Genomic DNA, 19,596 nt, shown 5'->3' with positions numbered 1-19,596 from the left:
GCATGTTTTATTAGTCCGAAGGTTCATTAGTCCGAATTTGTTAAGAATACTATGCCTAACCCTAACCCTAACCTCAGTAACCCTAACTGAATTTAGACTAATGAACCTTCGGACTAATGAACCTTCGGACTTATGGGCAGTCCCCTGCACGGATACTCTGTAGTATCACAGAAGCAGAGTCACACCGCCAAATTGAATGCAACGTCATTGCAATAAATGGTTTAACTTGACGAAAGTGTTTTCTGACAGCCATGTTGTTGGTGAAATAGTTGCATGATATTTTGATTGGCTGAGCAGCAAATGCAGCGTTGTGCCAGGCTTAAGCTAATGTGCCATGAGAACGCAGACTTTCATTCTATTCACCTCCTCCTCTCACTCCTCTCTCTCTCTCTCTCTCTCTCTTTGTGTCCTTTCGTCCTTCAAATACTGCGCTTGTATCTACTGTATTTAATTATTTCTGGCTCTTTTATAGCAGTACAACCGTTAATCAAACTAATCGATTTACCATAATCAATGATAAACTTTTTTTCCCCAATAATGCATTTTAATAAAAAATGTTTTGGGGACAATTGATAACTAGGGAATCATCTCTCATTTGTTTGACATTAATATACCTGTTTGACACTAGAGCTTGAATGGCCAATTGAGCCTCAAGTCTCACCTAGACTTAGTTATACAGTAAGGCCCCTATAGCAGAGACCCCCCTGAGCCTATAAAGTTGGGGAAGGGTGTGATTTGTTGCTTACAAATTGAAGCTTTTAATTGTTTTGGACAAAATATATTCTATAGTTATTGAACAGTTACAAAGGGAAGCTTTAACTGTTTCAGGGGGAGGGCAGTTGGTGCTTTGACTGAGTCAGTGATTACATAACAGTATGTCTATGTAGCGAATTGTGTCACTGCCTCAGCCTGATGGCCTCAAAGGTCTAGTATCCCCCTTTTTTGATTGATTGAAGACTTTATTAGAAGTTTGCATAGGAAAAGGTACAGTTTCATGACGGTACAGTTCACTGGTACAAGGTCTACTAAAAGGAGATCCATGAAAAGACTAAGCTTATTTCCACAGGAAGTATCTCATATAACATTGAATGACAGACGAATAGAACACAGTACTATGCAGTAGATATATAAAGAAAGTAAAATGAAAGAACAAAAAAGGAAAACAGTAAGTCTAAACAAACAGAAAGTATCCTGATCCATAGAGAGCCCTTTGGATCAATGGTTAAGATATTGGACTTTCACACGGGAGATCCGGGTTCGAATCCAGGGAGTTGTATTGGTGCTGTGACCTGGATCGTGTTTCCCTGTGGTAGGAGGTCAAAAGTGTAGCAGAGTGCCTCAGCCTGATGGACATGGATGATATTGGTTCATTCATGGCGATACGATACGATTCGATTCAATGATTTAAAATCGATATAGTAACTATTTAGCAAAGAAATTAAATCTGTGTAAAACAAGTAAAATATCTATTATTATGGAAGTAAACGCTGTGATTATCTAGCAAATACATGGACATTATACACAACACATGGACAAACCCACCTTGACATGAACACACATTTATTGATAGACCACGAGTAGCTATATGGAATAGTAATTACTAGACCCCTCTTTTTCATTTTCCCTCTTAAAATCGCCAAATACAAGGCACAAATACTTAGTTTTCATACAATCAATTATTTGCATTGCAAAACGATTTGATACTGATTACCGCACTTTAAAACGATACGATACAAAGCCAAAACGTTACGATATTTTGCTTTTGCAAATGATATAGTAGATCATTGCAAATTTAGTTGCTATATCGTTACCAGGCCCGGGGCTGGGACATCTGACGCTCTGGGCAATGTACCTATGATGCGCCCCCCCCCCCCCCCCCCCCCCCCCCCCACGGACCACACGCCTCCCCAAGTGTTACCGACAAGGGTTTTCAGCTGGTTAATTATCAGTTGCCTTAATGGTCCACGTCACACTGTTAAAAACCAGCATGCGCACGCAGGTAGGCACCGAATGAACCCCACCGCTCATAGGATGCAATGGATGGCACTTGCGTTTAAAAATGCATTCCATCAAACTTTCAGATGCCGTTTTTCTCCCAGTGTGGAGGAAGAATGCTTAGGATTTTTACTGTAAATTCTCACACTTGAAATACATAATCCTTAGTTTCTGTTGATTGTAAACAATAATAGCGATTCAAAACAGTTGTCCTTCAAACCCCACCTCTATTCACCGTCATCAGAACAGAGGGAGCGCTCCTCTTGATCACCCACCCGATCCACTGGATCACCAGAGCGTCTACTGCTCGCCCAGCTGCAGTCCATGAAGCCTAATTATGCTCCGTCCTGCGACGGTGTCGCGCGCAGAGCCGCAGACCTCCAAGCTCAGAAGGGTTGCATTGGTGACGCGATGTGAGTTTGTATATCAGCTACTCTTGACGTGGAACACCGTTGCGCAATGAAGTATATATGTCTCGATAAGGGCGCTCCCATGGAGCACCTCACTAGCACACAAGAGGAGGTTGAATAACCAGTGCTCCCCAAAACAACAGGTTTGGGGATCTGTTGGGAATTGATTACATGATACAGTCAGCTGTGCATTCAGTCTCAATGTTAGTAAACAAATAATTGGTCTATTATCTTGCATTGCGGCAAGGGGAAGAATGCATGCAGCGCTTCTCTCTCCTCTGGCGCCCCCTGGCGCCCCCTTGTGCCATTGCGCCCCTGGGCACTTGCCCACAATGCCCTGCGTAATCGCCGCTTCTGATCGTTACACCCCTAGTGTTTAGCCTACATATATTCCTGTGTATGTGAATTGTGAGTCCTGGGCCTGTATGGTGGGGGCTTGTTGTTGTAGGGGATTGTGGGGTATTGTATTCCTAATCCTAATCCCAGGGACTGATCAATGGGTGGGGGGGTGTGCAGTCAGAGTCTCTGTTTCCGTGGCATGAGGACGTGCTCTTGATAGACATGGTGCCTCTTCTTGGAATGTTTTGGACAAAGAGGTGATGACCGGCCTGGGGCGAGAGGAGTCAACAATGACCTCTCTCCAGCTCTCGTCTCAGTCATGGAGGAGACCTAGCGTTTGCCAACGAGTCTGTGGCCCTAAGCTAGATGCAGAATAGATATTCCAAGACCCAAATCTAGAGTGAACATTTTTTACTCAAAAATCCTTGCTTCTGGAACAAATACATATCATTTTTGGGGTCCTTGACATGACAAAGTTTGAGAACCACTGATATAGCAACATACATTTTTTTTTTTTCTTCATAAAACTGTTAGCTTTTAGAAGACATTTAATCGGCCTATATCAGTGGTTCTCAAACTCTGTCATGTCAAGGACCCCCAAAATGATATGTATTTGGCCGCAGACCCCCATCTTGTTCCAGGGACCCCCAGAAGCAAAGATTTTTTTAGTTAAAAATGTTCACTGTAGATTTGGGTCTTGGAATATCTATTCTGCATCTAGCTTAGGGGCACAAACTCGTTGGCAAACGCTAGGTCGCACCATGGTGCGCTGTCTGTGCTGGAGAGATAGCAGGGCGCATTGTGCTCAGGAGAACCCTGTGCATGACAGGCGCTGATTGGCTCCTCCACCTTTTGGTTTCCCCCAAAACGCCCACCTGGCCCTGGGGACCAGACAGGTCTGCAGAAGACTCACACTCACACGACCAGTGGCGGCAAAAGTACTCAAATGTTTTACTTCAGTAAAAGTAGGCTATCGATACTGCGATGTAGAATTAAGCCCTTTGCACACAGGACAGTTGCGTTCTTTTCGTTTGCTGCATGAATAAAACGCACTGGATTTGGTGTGCAATGCTGTGCGGAATCGGCGCTGCGGATCCCAGAAGGAGTCATAAAAGGAGTAATGAGTTTTTTACCACATGCGACAAGACGCACAAACCGAACTGGGTTCGATCGAGAAAAAAACGCACAGCCGCAGCCACTCGTCGCACGGCTAATTCGGATCCGGTGTGCATGAGGTCATAGAGAATCATTGTTTTCTTTTTAAAAAATTAAATTGTGCGTTTTATCCGTGCGGATAAACGCGCCTGTGTGCAAAGGGCTTTACTCTGTTACAAGTAAAAGCCTGGATTTCAAAATGTACTTGAGTAAAAGTGTGAATGTTTTGGCATTAAAAATGCCAAAAGTACCAAAAGTAAAAGTACAAACATGTTAGAAAATAGCAGATCTACAAGCTCAGCGACGCGTTGTGTTGTGAGCTTGCAGATCTTCTATTCTCAAATAGCCATGGTATAAAATAGGGCTAAAGTGGTTTATGTATGGTTTATAATATTCTAATTTATATCTGCAAAGTAACTAGTAACTAAAGTCTTCAAATAAATGTAGTGGAGTAAAAGTACAATATATGCATCCAAGATGTAGTGGAGTAGAAGTAAAAGTATTGGAAAAGTATGGTACAAATACCTCAAAATTGTACTTAAGTACAGTAATTGAGTAAATATACTTAGTTACTTTACACCATTGCACATGATAACGTGAATTCACACGACCGGGATGGTTTACCAGGCTATAGTCCCAGGCAGGGGCAAAATTAGATCTTATTCTGCATGGGTTTTCAGATCAAAAGGGCACTGTACTGCCGTGAGGGGAGCCCATAGATTAGGAGATTAGAGACCCCTGATATATTGGAAATGACAAAATACATATCGTCGTTGTCGGGTGTAAACCTCGTATCTCCAAGTTTCAAATTTGTATGTTCTTTCGCAAAGCAAAGCCCTGCTTCATCGTACAAGGCTGTCGCACAAAAATAGTGAAAACAGCAGATCTACAAGCACACAACGCCTCGCACCGCGAGGCGTTGTGTGCTTGTAGATCGGCTGTTTTCACTAGTTTAAATCATTTTTAAAATGAAAAATGCAAAACGAACGGTTTTGGAAATACAAGGTTTTCACCCGACAGCGACAATATAATATCCTATGAATTTATAATACTGTCCCCAGTAGGGGGGCCCTTGGGTTTAAAAACCCATCAAACCCATCAACCCTATACAAATTACGCTTGTGGTCCCAGGCTTCCACATGTCCCAATCTGTTGCATCACGGCAGGCTCTCTGTTGCTCCAGTGTGTCTCTCTGCCCCGTGCCTTTGATCTCCTCACAACAGGTTTGGAGAGGTTCCTGTGTATCAGCAAGAGTGACTGCATGATATACTCCATTAATTAATAATGTATCCAGAGTCTTCTATTCTCTGGCCGAGCATTTAATCAGCTGTTTGTATTTGGGTACGATCGTGGGTTGGATATCCTTTGTTCAGAATCCCTGAGGACAATAACCAGGGAGTTGGGTTTCTCTCACCTTCAGTCCTAATTATTTGGTCAGTGACTTGTCGCCGTGCCGCTTCACTCCCTTGGTTTGCGGAGGAATGGAAACGGCAACCACTACAAATGAACAGGGGAATAAAACACGAGGGGAATAAAACAGCTTACTGTCAGTGGGAAAAAAATGATTCCAAGTCAGGGAAACACGGTATCGTACCCACCTTGATTTGTGTACGTAGAAACAAACACTGCAGACCTTTTGTTTTGTTGAGTGCTGGATTGCCGACCGGACCGGGGTCATACAGCTGGGATCCAGGCAGCTGTTAGATTGGCGGTGTTTCTCAAAGTGGGGTCTGGTGGGGTCCGGGGGTCCTTGTCTTGAGGGGGTTCCAGGAGGTTCCCGGCAAAATGAGTTAATGGAGAATTCAAATCTGAAATATTTTCAGATGGGGGGGCTCCATAGCCATATTAATTTATTTGACATGAAAAGGTTCAAGAACCAAGGCTTTTAGGGATGGTTTGCTGTGGTGTCTGTTGATTGGTATATTACTTTTTGTTAGTTAGAGTTAGAGTGTCTGTCTGTCTGTCTGTCTGTGTGTATGCGACTGTGCGTGCATTTAAATGTAATATTTCTGTAGTAATGTATATAACATGATTACAACAATTATAATAATAACATCAAGTTAGGTTTCCTGTTCTTTAGCTTAGCAAGCCTGTCCAGCAGAAATACATGATCCAATCTCCCTTACTGCTCAACTGGTTGATGATAGTTAGCTAACAATATTAATATACCGGTAATCATACTAATCATGATGATTGCTAATAAATATTAATATAATAATAATAATCATAATAATAATAATTGTGTGTGTGTGTGTGTGTGTGTGTGTGTGTGTGTGTGTGTGTGTGTGTGTGTGTGTGTGTGTGTGTGTGTGTGTGTGTGTGTGTGTGTGTGTGTGTGTGTGCGTGCGCGCATGTGTGTGCCTGTGTGTATAAATATGTTTTTTGATAATAATGTATTGATTGTGTATTTCCAGATGAGGGTCCATACAGTAAACACTCTGCTGTATCCAGATCAGCAGATGGAGCCCTTGCTATCAGGAGGCAGTCTATACCTGGTACTACACACACACACACACACACACACACACACACACACAAAAATCGTATTTTGGGGATTTAAATGTATAGTGAAATTATCTTCCCGCATGCACTGGGATCAATTCACCTTTTATTTACCACTTAAACACTATAATTGGTCAAATGGACTTGAAAATAATGTACTTGATACAGTCTTTTTTTCACTCTCTACCAAATCTCTTTGCCAACACGTTGTGTTGCCACTCGTTGTGAGCTTGTCGATCTGCTATTTGTTGGCAAATGTTTCACCCCAGGATAATGGATGTTGGAGTTATTGTGACCAAAGAAAATGCGATTTATGATATTATCGCAATAATCAATATATCGCGATAATATCGTACATCATATTTTCTTGGGTCACAATAATCGTGACATGAAATTTTCATATCGTCCCATCCCTACAGCACACATGCATGAACACACATGCACGCATACTATTTTCCAGTGTGTGACACCAGCACAAGTGTTTTTTTGAGCGGTGGTCACACACACACACACACACACGCGCACCACTGATCACTTCAAACTTGGTTCGATTTTTTAATCACTACACAGCCCTCACATCTAACGATACATGGTTTCTGTTGTGTCTGACATTAGCGCATGCAGAAAATCCCCATACTGTATATGTGCATTTGACGCGGTTTGTGCTTGTTGAAAATTCAAATCTCTGGTTATAGGCCTATGTGCATTTGGTTTATGTTGTGTATGACATCAACGCATGTTGATCTCCATTATGTGTATTTTACCGTGGACTGGTAGGGGCAGAGTCCTGCAGGGGTCCAATTTTGACAACCCGCGCCCGCCCTGCCTATCATTAATCAGATCCCAATCAAAACCAGATCCGCCCCACCCCGCCCGTCAAAAAATGGACCCGTCGCCTGCCCGTCTACCCTTGATTACATGCAGTAAAGTAAATAGCATACAGCCGTGTGTACATGCTTCCAAGTGGCATCGCATCGTCCCTGCACGCCGTCCTCATTGTTTGTGACGCAATATACAGTAGGCTATTTACATAAACGCCAGGTCGGCTGCCTCTCTTAATCTTTTTAGATAGCCTTTTAAACAACCCTTGCTATCATGAGAGCTTGGGCTAACCTGCTGATGTCTGGTGTGTGCTGTGGTTGTCTGTCTGTGTGTCGGTGTCCTGCTGCCCAGTGCCACTGCCCACTGTGTGTGCTCCACGTTGTTTAGGCGGAAACACTGCTGTATGCATGCCGCGGTTGTGTCCTGCTGCTCAATGTGTGCGCTCCTATGACGTTCTTTTGGCGGAAACAGTTGTCTGATTTTCACAATAAAATGTCACCCGCCCGCGTTAAGTTGCGGACCGCCCGTCCCCGCGAATTTACAATAGATTATATTCTGCCCGTTTTCACCCGTCAAACACGACTCCATATGTGCGCATTTGACTCCATGGGCTCTATTTTCGTCCCTGCCTTACCCCTTATCCCTAATTTTTTTTTGCCCTTTTTTGCTATTTTGAAAAACATTTTTGAAATGTTCAAATAGCTGATCTACAAACTCACAACGTGTCGATGTAGATCAGCTATTTGAAGTATTTTAAAATGTTTTTCAAAATAGTTAAGAAAAGGCAAAGAAGTTTAGGGATAAGGGGTAAGACATGGACGAGAATATAGGCCCATACAGTATGTGAGCATACGTATGTGACGTTTGACGTTTTGGGCCGCAGTGTCCCACCGGCACCGTCCCACCGGCACCGTCCCACCCAGTAGACAATTTGAATATAGGATAAAACAACCATTTCTCTTGTGAGGAAAATGGTCCTCACAATGTCTGTTTCTCACAGTCTGCTATACTTGTGGGGACATTTGGCCTTAGTATAGTAATACAAGAACACGCGCTAACGCACGCAGCGCAGGCATGCACTCACAAATTAACAAACACACGGTCGGCAAACCTTGCTATATGGAGACGATATAAACATTGACACAGCTCTCCTCTCTTTCCTTCCTCTCTCTCTCTCTCTCTCTTCACTCTTGCTCTGTCTCTCTCTCTGTCCTCCCTTTTATCTTGTTCTATCTCTCTTGCCCTCTCTCTCTCTCTCTCTCTCTCTCTCTACTCTCTCTCTGTTAAATTTTTCAGTCAGTTAATGAAATATAGATGATAGACAGAATAGCAGGATGACTTCACCCGCTCTATCTCTCTTTTACTCGATCTCTCCATCCGCCCCCTTCCGCCAGCCTCCACACACAACTGGAATGAACGACAGAATGAAGAGCAAAAGATAGCACGAAAGAGAGGAAAATAGAATGAAAGAAAGAAAGGCAGAAGTGTGAACGACCTCAGTCGACCAATCACGGGGTGTGTTCTTCTATGTGACGCAGATGAGTTCCGAGGCTGCTCATTGGTGGAGCTGATAAAGAAGGAGGGCACGACACTCGGGCTGACGGTGTCCGGGGGCGTCGACAAGGACGGTAAACCACGGGTCTCGAACCTGCGACAAGGAGGAATCGCGGCCAGGTAACACACACACACACACACACACACACACACACACACACACACACTTAATAATTTATTTTTTGTCCACGAGATACAATACAAGGACACAAATATTACAAGGTGAAGTAAATAATGTAGAGTCCGCAAATCTTGGACAATTATCCATTACCCACACACCCTGACACTTCAAGGGTACAATTTAAGGTAGCTACCGACACACACACACACACACACACACACACACACACACACACACACACACACACACACTCACACTCACACGCACGCACGCACACACACTCACACGCACGCACACTGAAAGATCCTCAGTGGGTTTTCTTTTACAAACATAACCAAACGTACAGGAACCAAACGGATCCCTACGGATCTATTTGGTTACATTAACAGTGGGGCTTATAATGCAATTCAGTTATAATGCGATATATTTTCAGTTCTAATGAACGCGTACTGTTGTGACAGGAGTGACCAGCTGAGCGTTGGCGACTACATTCGCTCGGTGAACGGCATCAACCTGACCAAGTTCAGACACGATGAGATCATCGGTCTGCTGAAGAACATCGGGGAGAGGGTCGTATTGGAGGTGGAATATGAACTCCCTCCTGTCTGTGAGTCCTTTATTATCGCTATTAGTAGTTGTGGAAAAAGTACTCACGTTTTGTACTTAAAGGAGCTATAGTCAACTTTTTCTTGAAAAACGGACACTAAAATAAAAATAATGTTTCAAAAATATTTTATAAAAGATTAAGCTAGATATATGTGTTTCTATTCAAAAATGACCACACAAAGCGTAAAATAATGATAAAATAATCATTTTGGCCATTGTCAGGCTGATTTTGTTTATATCCCTCTTCTATTCTTTTATATGGATTAATAAGGGATGTAAACAAAGTCAGCCTGATAATGGCCAAAATGATTATTGTATCATTATTTTACGCTTTTTGTTATCATTTTTGAATAGAAACACATATATGAAGCTTAATCTTTTATAAAATATTTTCGAAACATTATTTTTATTTTAGCGTCCGTTTTTCAAGAAAAAGTTGACTATAGCTCTATACTACACTGTAGATGTACCCCGTACAAGTAAACGCGCAGAATTCAAAATGTACTTGAGTAAAAGTACGAAAGCATTGCCATCAAAATGCACTTAAAGTACCAAAAGTAAAAGTACTAAATGTTTGAAAATAGCAGATCTACAAGCTCACAACGCGTCGCGATGCGACGCGTTGTGAGCTTGTAGATCGGCTATTTTCAAATATCCTAGGTATACAAATACTAGGGCTAAAGTGGTTTATGTATGTTTTATATTATTTATAAAATATATCTGCAGAGTAATTAGTAACTTAAGTTTTCAAATAAATGTAGTGGAGTAAAAGTACAATATTTGGAGATAAGTGGAGTAGAAGTAAAAGTATTGGAAATTGGAAATACTCAAGTAAAGTACAAATACCTCAAAAGTGTACTTAAATAGAATACTTAAGTAAATGTACTTAGTTACTTTACACAACTATTAGTAGTAGTGTTATCACTTGACTTGTTGTTATTATAGTGTCAGTATTGCTGTCATTGATGTGTGCAACAATTATAATTATTTTTTAACATTGTAAATGTAGCTGTCATGTATTTGACGTTGTTAATTATGTTCTTTTGTATTCCAGCAGTGCAGGGGTCAGGGGTCATGTTTAAAAATGTGGAGGTCACGCTTCATAAAGAAGGAAACACGTTTGGCTTCGTTATCAGAGGTGTGTGTGTGCGTGTGTGCGTGTGTGTGTGTGTGTGTGTGCACACGCGCGTGTGAGGTATGGTCTGACTGTTGATCCATGTTTTAATTTTAATTTTGACACTTTTTAAAATTCATGTATTGATGGAATTTGTATCTTCAAAACTAAGTTGTGATTTTCATAATTTGCAAATATCTGTGTTCTGCAACAGAAATTATTTTCTTCACGTAGTCGTAGGGCTCCATGCAAGTGGAAAACTGTCCGCACTATGAGCTTGTGTATCTGCTCTTTTTGAATAACCGAATAGCCAAAGTATAAAATAGTTGTTAAAGCTAATATCTAAAACAGGGGTCTTCAACAGGGGGTCCGGGACCCCTAGGGGGTCCTCAGAGTTACTACAGGGGGTCCTCCAAATCTTTGTGTGATAGAAGCTTTTTTCTTCCTTTATCAACTTGAACCCTAGTGTCCATATTGTGAGAGAACTTTAGGCACATACATAGATAAACCATTTAAAAACCACTCAGCATTTTTAGGCTCAGATTCTAAATGTCTCTTGTGTTTGTAGGCGGAGCTCATGAAGATAGGAATAAGTCCCGCCCCATCGTCATAACCACCATCAGGCCAGGTGGACCAGCTGACAGGTGAGATGGACAGGAATTCAGACCGCTGCAAATCTTTGGTGTGGCCTGGGCTTGAGAGCAATGTATCAAATATAGATCATTTTGGGGAATGAATGGCAAGAGCTTTATGTGAGAATATTGAGTTCATATTAACCCATAATGTAAGCTGGACTATTTCAATAATTTACAGTAAAACATTCCCTTATAGATGCAATTAAATCTCTCTCTCTCTCTCTCTCTCTCTCTCTCTCTCTCTCTCTCTCTCTCTCTCTCTCTCTCTCTCTCTCTCTGTCTCCAGAGAAGGAACTATCAAACCTGGTGATCGTTTGCTAAGTATTGATGGAATTCGTCTCCATGGCAGCAGCCTGTCAGAAACCATGAGCATTCTGAAGCAGTGTGGACAAGAAGCGACGCTGCTTATTGAATATGATGTCTCTGTTATGGGTGAGCTATTGGCTATTCTCATCCTATCACCATGTTACCCAGTTGGGAGCACACCTGTTTTGTACATGAATTAAGACAGACGACCTAGAAAGGTAGAGTCAAATGAAGGAACCTAACAAAGATGTATCTTATGCCATCCATCCCTCCATCCATCCCTCCCTCAACTGCTTATCCGCAGTCGGGTTGCGGGTGTAACAGTTCCAGCAGAGAGCTCCAGACTTGCCTTTCCTTGGTCACATTCGGCACTTTATCATGGGGGATCTCAAGGAGTTCCCAGGCCAGTGTGGAGAGTGGAGACCCACCCCATCTGGTCCTTGGTCTGGCCAAGGTCCCTAGGGAGACGCTCAGCATTACTACTAGATGCCCAAACCACCATAACTGTCTCCTTTTCACGTGAAGGAGTAGCGGTTCTACATCGAATCTCCTCTGGGTGACTGAACTTCTCACCCTATCCCTAAGGGAGCCACCAGTCAGAGAAAACTAATTTCGTTCGATTGTATCTGAAATTGTATTCTTTCAGCCATGACCATAATTGACAGTAGGAACGAAGATTGACCGCTATATCGAGAGTTTTGCCTATATTTGCCTGTAATCTACGTTTCTTGCCAGCTTAGTGGCCTTGTGGTCGGATTTCCTAAAAATGTCCCCTACTTAGGACCTAGGTACCTTTCTGTTTGGTTTGAGCTATTACAAACATTACGATAAATATAAAATGTTGCCTTTTTATCTTTCTCTGACTCCCTGATCTGGAAACAGACTCGGTGGCGACAGCCTCAGGTCCGCTGCTAGTGGAGGTAGCCAAGGCGACGGGGTCCAGTCTGGGCGTGGCTCTCTCCACCTCCATGTTCTGTAACAAACAGGTCATCGTCATTGACAAGGTCAAACCTGCTAGCATTGCAGACAGGTAAGCTAACTAACAGTGTCAAGTTTTGGAACCAGGGGTGGAGTTAATCGAACTAATCGCTTTAATCCATTGTTCATGTCATGAGGGTTAGTCAATAATAATAGTGAAGCTATTTTCATAAAAATTGCATCACTCCGTTGTCAAAGTTTACAAAGTGGTTAATAGATTCATTGATATATAATTAGAATTAAAAGTTATTTGATTAATGGAAAAAGTCATGGATGGAATAAATTATCGATAGTTTGCAGCATTAGTTGGAACTTTTTAGAGGTTTAACACACATTTGAAAAAATTTTTTTTTTAAAGGTTTGTTTTTGGGCTTTTTATGCCTTTATTGATAGGACAGTAGACTGACAGGAATTGGGGAGAGAGAGGGGGAATGACATGTGGCAAAGGTCGTCCGGATCGGGAATCGAACCGGCGACGCCAGCAGGCATCATAGCCTAGTATGTGGTATGCGCCTTGACCACCAGGCCAGCGGGCGCCCCAAACACACACAAACACAACCAGTAGTGGTCACCCCCTACCACAGGATCTACACTTCTCAATAGAAGAGCAGAGAGACCAAATAGAGCCACTGCATTTGTGTTAGTTATATTGTGTTAACATGCTGAATGAAATAAACATGTATTCACTAAAGAGGTCATAGTGTAGCTGTAAGGAGGCCTTAAATGGTTAACCTCTGAGAAGCTCTAAACTCTTGGAAAGACAATAGACCGCTGGTTCCCAAGCACTGGTTCGGGACCCATTTGTGTCGCGGACACATTTTTATGGGTCCCTTGATTTTTGGTTTCCTACATTTTTATTATTATTTCAAACCATTTTCAAAAAACATTCCCCAAAAAGATCTTCATGAATAATAAAGAAAGTAATTTCATGAATAATTAAGTGAAAAGTCTAAGAAACAAATCGTTAAGAATTTCACTTGTTTGGGTCCCGGGCAAACGCCTAATCTCCCTTTTGGGTCTTGAGCTAAAATGTTTGGGAACGACTGCAATAGACTATCAAAATCACAAGGACAAAAGTTCTTAAAGTGAACAAACACGGTCTATAACCTGTGTGTGTGTGTGTGTGTGTGTGCGCACGTGCACCTGTGTGTGTGTGTGTGTACTGTGTAGGTGTGGCGCTCTACATGCAGGAGACCACATCCTGTCAGTAGATGGAACTTCCATGGAGTTCTGTTCTCTGGCTGAAGCCACTCAGCTGCTCTCTGCTGCCTGTCAGACCGTCAGACTGGAAATACTACCACACCACCAGACCAGACTGGCTCTAAAACCACCTGAGCAAGGTACTCATGCTTTACTACTACTACTACTACTACTGATACTGATACTACTATTCAAATGTTAATATTACTACTACTATTAGGACTACTGATATTACTACTATTACTAATACGTCTACTTATACTACTATTCTTAATTTCATTATCCTACTACTACTACTACTACTACTACCAGATAGAGTGCAGTCCTGACATCACTTCCGTTATCCCCTTGATCACGGAGATGTTTTCTCCATTCTAAATACCATACATTTTTTCAGCATCATGTCATTATTACGTTGTTGTCGGGTGGAAACCTTGTACTTCCAAAACCTTTCGTTTTGTATTTATCATTTTAAAAATTGTGAAAATCTACAAGCACACAACGCCTCGCACCGCAAGGCGTTTTGTGTTTGTAGATCTGAAATGGGCTCTGAAATGGGCTTAACTTTACAACAAACCCAAAAAAAAAGAAAAAAAAGAAAGTAATATTAATGAATAAAAATTAGTCTGGCAATTCTGTCAGGTATGTGTAGGGATGGGTATCGTTCACCTTTTAATCGATACAATACCTTTTTCGATACCTGGGAATCGATACGATACCTTTTTCGATACTTTTTATTTATTATAATTATTATAATTATTATTTGCCTTTTTCTATGGGCTATTTTATAGACGTTGGATCATTATCATAATAATAAACATTATAGGCTATTGTCAGCTATTTTCACAGTAACGAGTGTAGCCTACTAAAGCGGTCATTAAACTCTCAGTAGCCCAACTGTTACAGATGCGACCGGCAAGGGGTGCATTCAAAAGTATCGAAACAAGGTATCGTTCGTTTTTACGTGAACCGATACTCGATAGTATCGACGTCAGTGAATCGATACCATTAAAAGTATCGCCGACGATACCCAACCCTAGGTATGTGACTCGTGTGTGTGTGTGTGTGTGTGTGTGTGTGTGTGTGTGTGTGTGTGTGTGTGTGTGTGTGTGTGTGTGTGTGTGTGTGTGTGTGTGTGTGTGTGTGTGTGTGTGTGTGTGTGTGTGTGTGTGTGTTGTTTGTTTTGGAGAAAATGTAATTAATTCTGCTGCGGTAGCTAAATCTCCATCCCAATGAAGCACGTCACGCTCCGTCAAAAACATTCGTTAGAATCCTTAGATTTTGTGATTTTCGGTCGGATCAGTGGACCGAACTCTAGATTTGAGGGCCAAACCTCCTCTAGTAAAGAAAGAATACAGTGCAACACAAAGTGATGCTGATTATGTGCGACTGACTGTAGTGCAGTGATCCGGACACTGGCCAATGGTAGTTGTTATTGTAGTCAAGTTTTAGGCGGCTCTTTATTTTGTTGCTATTTGGAGAAATGACAATTTTCACAGTAGATTGATGCTTCATATATATACAGTATGAATAAAATTGCCTGACTGACACGAGCTGGCAGGATGTATGGAGAACCGGGATGACTGGAAGCGACGATGGAGGGGGGCTCGTCTGAGGACGACCTAGAGAGACACAGATTTGTTTCGTTTTTTCGGAACACAGTTCTTTATGACGTGATGCTGAAACCGTGTATGGGATTTAGAATGTGGTGTTGGAAAACAACTCGGTGACCCAGGACTTAGGTACTCTATTAGTATTAATACTACTGCTATTTAACATGTCAACATGTACTGTACATGGTGTTTTGTTAAACCTTACCCCGGTGTCTGTCCGTGTGTGTGTGTCTGTCCATGTGTGTGTGTCTGTCCGTGTGTGTGTGTGTGTGTATGTGTGTCCGTGCATGCATGCATGTGTGTGGGTGTATGTATGTGTATTGTGTGCATGGGTATGTATGTATAATGTGTGTGCATGTGTATGTTGTGTGTGTGTGTGTGTGTGTGTGTGTGTGTGTGTGTGTGTGTGTAGTGAAGGTACAGTGCAGTAGTCGTTCTCTCCCCTGGCAGAGAGGTGGAGCCGCCTCCTCCTCTTCATCTACTCTTCCTTCTTATCAACACTACAACACCTTCCACTCCTCCTCCTACACCCGCAGTCTGACCCGCAACAACAACACCACCCGTATGTGCCGATCCTCTCCTCTCCTCTGCTCTGCTCCTGTCCCCTCCTCTCCTTGGCTCTCATTTATGAATCTAACTCAGCGGTTCTCAAACATTTTTCATGTTTTCAAGCAGGGGCGTCACAAGGGGGGGGGGGGGGAGTGGGATTGAGTTACTAGGGCCAAAGGTGGAGGGGCCTTAATTATTTTATACTTTAGCTATTGAAAAATAGCAGACATACAAGCTCGATTCTGGAGGGTTGCTGGACTAAATATTTTGAGATGGGAAACATAGGTTTTTCAAAAAACCTCGGAAGGATTTGAAATATTCCAAGACTTGCCCAAATTTTCACGATTTTTCAAAAATAGCAGATCTACAAGCGAGCTTGTATATCTGCTATTTTTCAGTGGTTAAAGCACAAAATAATGTGTGATAATGCGTTCCCAGTCTAAATGGGTTAAACCCCCTCCCCGCAGTGAATCCCTTTACCCAGGGCCCAGCATTTGGTGCGACACCCCTGTTGTAAAGTACCCCCAAATTAATATCAATTTGGTCCATAGACCGTCAAGATGAATGGACAAAGTGACGCCATTGGTTTCTGCAGACCGTAAATTAAGCCTATTTTTCAGTGAATTCAAATCTGCCATCTTTCTATAATTCCCTCCCCTTTTTACCATCAAGCAACACTGCGGGTGTGGCTAACTTCAGTTGGGTCACCACCCACCTGAAAACCAGGTATACTTACTGAACAGGTGGGTGTGGCCACATAAAAACATAATTTTAACACTTTCTGTACACTTTTATGAGAAAAAGAATCTTTGAAGTATAATCATAATCATGGCACCCCGTCTTGAAATTTCGTGCCCTTAAATATCCTTGGTTTAGAGGTCTCACCCCTTCTCCCATGTGGAGATACGGTCATAATATAAATGTTGGAGATAAATTGCTCACTTGTAGCCGTCGACGACAAACAAAAACCAAAAACTTGCATCAAATAAATACAAATATTTGACTATGCTTTGTCCATACATTGACTTTATTACCAAATATCTAACATATAATTTTCCGAATGTCTGTCTGTCTGAGTGTCTGTCTGAAACCGCGTTTCTCCTCAGTGGCTGGAGCAATTGATCTGAAATCGCATCACCATCAGCATATGAACACACCTGACATAACTGTGAAGCCCGTTTGTCACTTTCACAAATCGTATGCTGTATAATTGCATTTTTATGGTGTATCTATTTAGCCTACAGTACCTTTTGTGACCACACATGTTAAGGGAGGGGCGCTGTTGTTCAGGCCATGCACAATCACACACAAACCCACACACACACACACACACACACACACACACACACACACACGGGGGGGGGGGGGGGGGGGGGGGAGTGTGTGTGTGTGTGTGGTGGGGGGGGGGGGGGGGGAGTGTGTGTGTGTGTGGTGGTGGTGGGGGGGGGGGGGGGGGGGGGGGGGGGGGGGGGGGGGAGTGTGTGTGTGTGTGGTGGTTCTGGCCCTGTTACAGATGTTGTCCAAAATCATGCAGATCGGTACACAGTATCTCTGTAGCCGTTAAATGGAACGGGTATTTCTTACATTGATGCTCCTACATATTAGCATGCAAGCACCAGTTAAAGTTACTTTCCATCCCTCATATACTGTGTGCACAGTGCACATCCCATAATCCACACACTGCACATCATTTCGGAGCTCATATCTTTGAACGGTTAAGGGCTAGTAAGAAATAACACTGCATTTTAGAAGCGATGAATGAGGCCCTGTCTCCTTCATTCTAGCCCGGGGACCAGACGAATCTGCCAGTGCATAATGCCCTCGGCGGATTTGTGATATCGTCTGGCCACGCGATTCTATTCAGCCCCTAGTTGTGTCTGTGCTGGCCATGAATCTCTTGGCATTGGTTCATGAGGCTGCCTGCATTGGAATATCAAACACCGAAGATCACAGGGGGGCGTTTGGAGGTAGTCCAAAACCCACAGGCTGGAATCATGTCGCACACTTTGGCATAATACAGAAGAGTCCCCCCCCAACCGATCCAAGACGGAACCATCTGCCCTTACACAGCCCGACACAGCGCTCCACCGTGGCCTGTTGCTCCTGCGTGGCAGGGTTTGCCAGTGGGGTTAAGATATTCCACGTGGGGATGACCTTTGTCACCTAGTGCACGAATCATGCCAAAATGTTTTGAATATTAATTTAATGCAATAGTTACTTCCGAGGGGATGACTCCTCCTGACAAATGGTTGCTGTGATATTATGCCAGACTTGAAAGCCTGATCGCCTGCTGAAAAGTACCTCGGGGGGCACTACTCTAATTTACTATACTACTAACACAGGTGTGATATTCAAGTGCGTACATGAGCTGATACTTGACACAAGAATTAATTGTAGGCCACGCTCATGACGGATCGATGACAGATTGATAAATGCCAATATTGTGTGGACATGCCCTTGTTTCTGGGCGTACGTTTGTTTAATAAATGAGGGCCTCCTCTTTTCCCCACCGCTATCTGCTCCTCTCCGTGTGTCCTTTCCTTGACCCCTTCCTCTCTCAGTCTCCTTGTGCCCTTTACTTGATGCCTCTCCTCTCCTTCATTCTCTCCTTGTGTCCTTTCCTAGACCCCTCCTCTTCTCCTTTCCTCACCTCTCTCCTCCTATTCTCCTCTCCTTGTGTGCTTACCTTGACTCATCTCTACTTTCCTCCTCTCACATTCAGTTATTTTTCTCTGAAAGATAAATAATCTCTCTCTCTCTCTCTCTCTCTCTCTCTCTCTCTCTCTCTCTCTCTCTCTCTCTCTCTCTCTCTCTCTCTCCAGCTCTAGGACAGTCATTCTCTCCCGGTTCCATGTCGGCCTATAGTCTCTCGTCCCTAAATATGTCCACCCTGCCCAGGACTATGTATCCCAACAGCCCCCGGGGCACGATGACGAGGAGAAATAGAAAGAAGAAAGATTTCAAGAGCTCCTGTGAGTCTGACCTTTGACTTTTAAGCACAAGCCCTGTACCCAATCACAAGAGCGGAAGTATTATTATTACTTTATACTCAGCTCACAGTAAAAGTACTGGTCTAGTGTATGATCCTTGTACTCCTTAGTGTTGGTTGCCGAGTGATTTTAATGCTACTCATCTAGTAACCATTATTATCATATTCATATTTTCAGTGTGTAAAGTAACTAAGTACAGTACATTTACTTAAGTGCTGTACAAATTTTGAGGTACTTTACTTGAGTATTTCCAATTTCCAATACTTTTACTTCTACTCCACTACATCTCGGATCCAAATATTGTACTTTTACTCCACTACATTTATTTGAAAACTTACTAGTTACTAGTTACTTTGCAGTAATATTAATTATAAAATTATAATATTATAAAACATACCTTTAACCCTATTTTATACCTTGGCTATACGTTTTGTACTTTTACTTTTGGTACTTTAAGTGCTTTTTGATACCAATACTTTTGTACTTTTACTCAAGTACATTTTTAATTCTGCATTTTAGAACTTGTAACAGAGTATTTCTACACTGCATATTTTTCATGAAACGAGGACAAAAAATAAAGTTATGGGTTTTGTATTTGAGCTATTCTGGGAACTCTGACACGTGTGTGCACGTGTGTGTGTGTGCGCGTGTGTGTGTGTGTGTGTGTGTGTGTGTAGTGTCTCTGGCCTCCAGTACAGTGGGATTGG

General features: G+C 42.5%; 1 protein-coding gene across 1 annotated transcript in view; it reads left to right on the top strand.

The window, feature by feature from the left end:
- grip1 (glutamate receptor interacting protein 1) overlaps window positions 1-19,596 on the top strand; it is a gene marked incomplete at its 5' end in the record, with an annotated part of 65,561 nt that overhangs the window by 21,026 nt on the left and 24,939 nt on the right. Inside the window, 10 exons of the mRNA XM_080754598.1 lie at window positions 6,314-6,394; window positions 8,762-8,897; window positions 9,360-9,505; window positions 10,559-10,642; window positions 11,187-11,262; window positions 11,540-11,685; window positions 12,442-12,589; window positions 13,708-13,877; window positions 18,722-18,871; window positions 19,567-19,596. The exon at window positions 19,567-19,596 is cut by the window's right edge and continues 157 nt beyond it. Of these exons, the coding sequence (XP_080610724.1) occupies window positions 6,314-6,394; window positions 8,762-8,897; window positions 9,360-9,505; window positions 10,559-10,642; window positions 11,187-11,262; window positions 11,540-11,685; window positions 12,442-12,589; window positions 13,708-13,877; window positions 18,722-18,871; window positions 19,567-19,596 (1,167 nt within the window). The remainder of the gene's footprint in view (window positions 1-6,313; window positions 6,395-8,761; window positions 8,898-9,359; window positions 9,506-10,558; window positions 10,643-11,186; window positions 11,263-11,539; window positions 11,686-12,441; window positions 12,590-13,707; window positions 13,878-18,721; window positions 18,872-19,566) is intronic.

This window comes from Nannobrachium achirus (assembly GCF_963921795.1).
Source record: "Nannobrachium achirus genome assembly, chromosome: 23".
Taxonomy (NCBI): domain Eukaryota; kingdom Metazoa; phylum Chordata; class Actinopteri; order Myctophiformes; family Myctophidae; genus Nannobrachium; species Nannobrachium achirus.
This window is presented reverse-complemented; position numbering and strand designations above follow the sequence as displayed.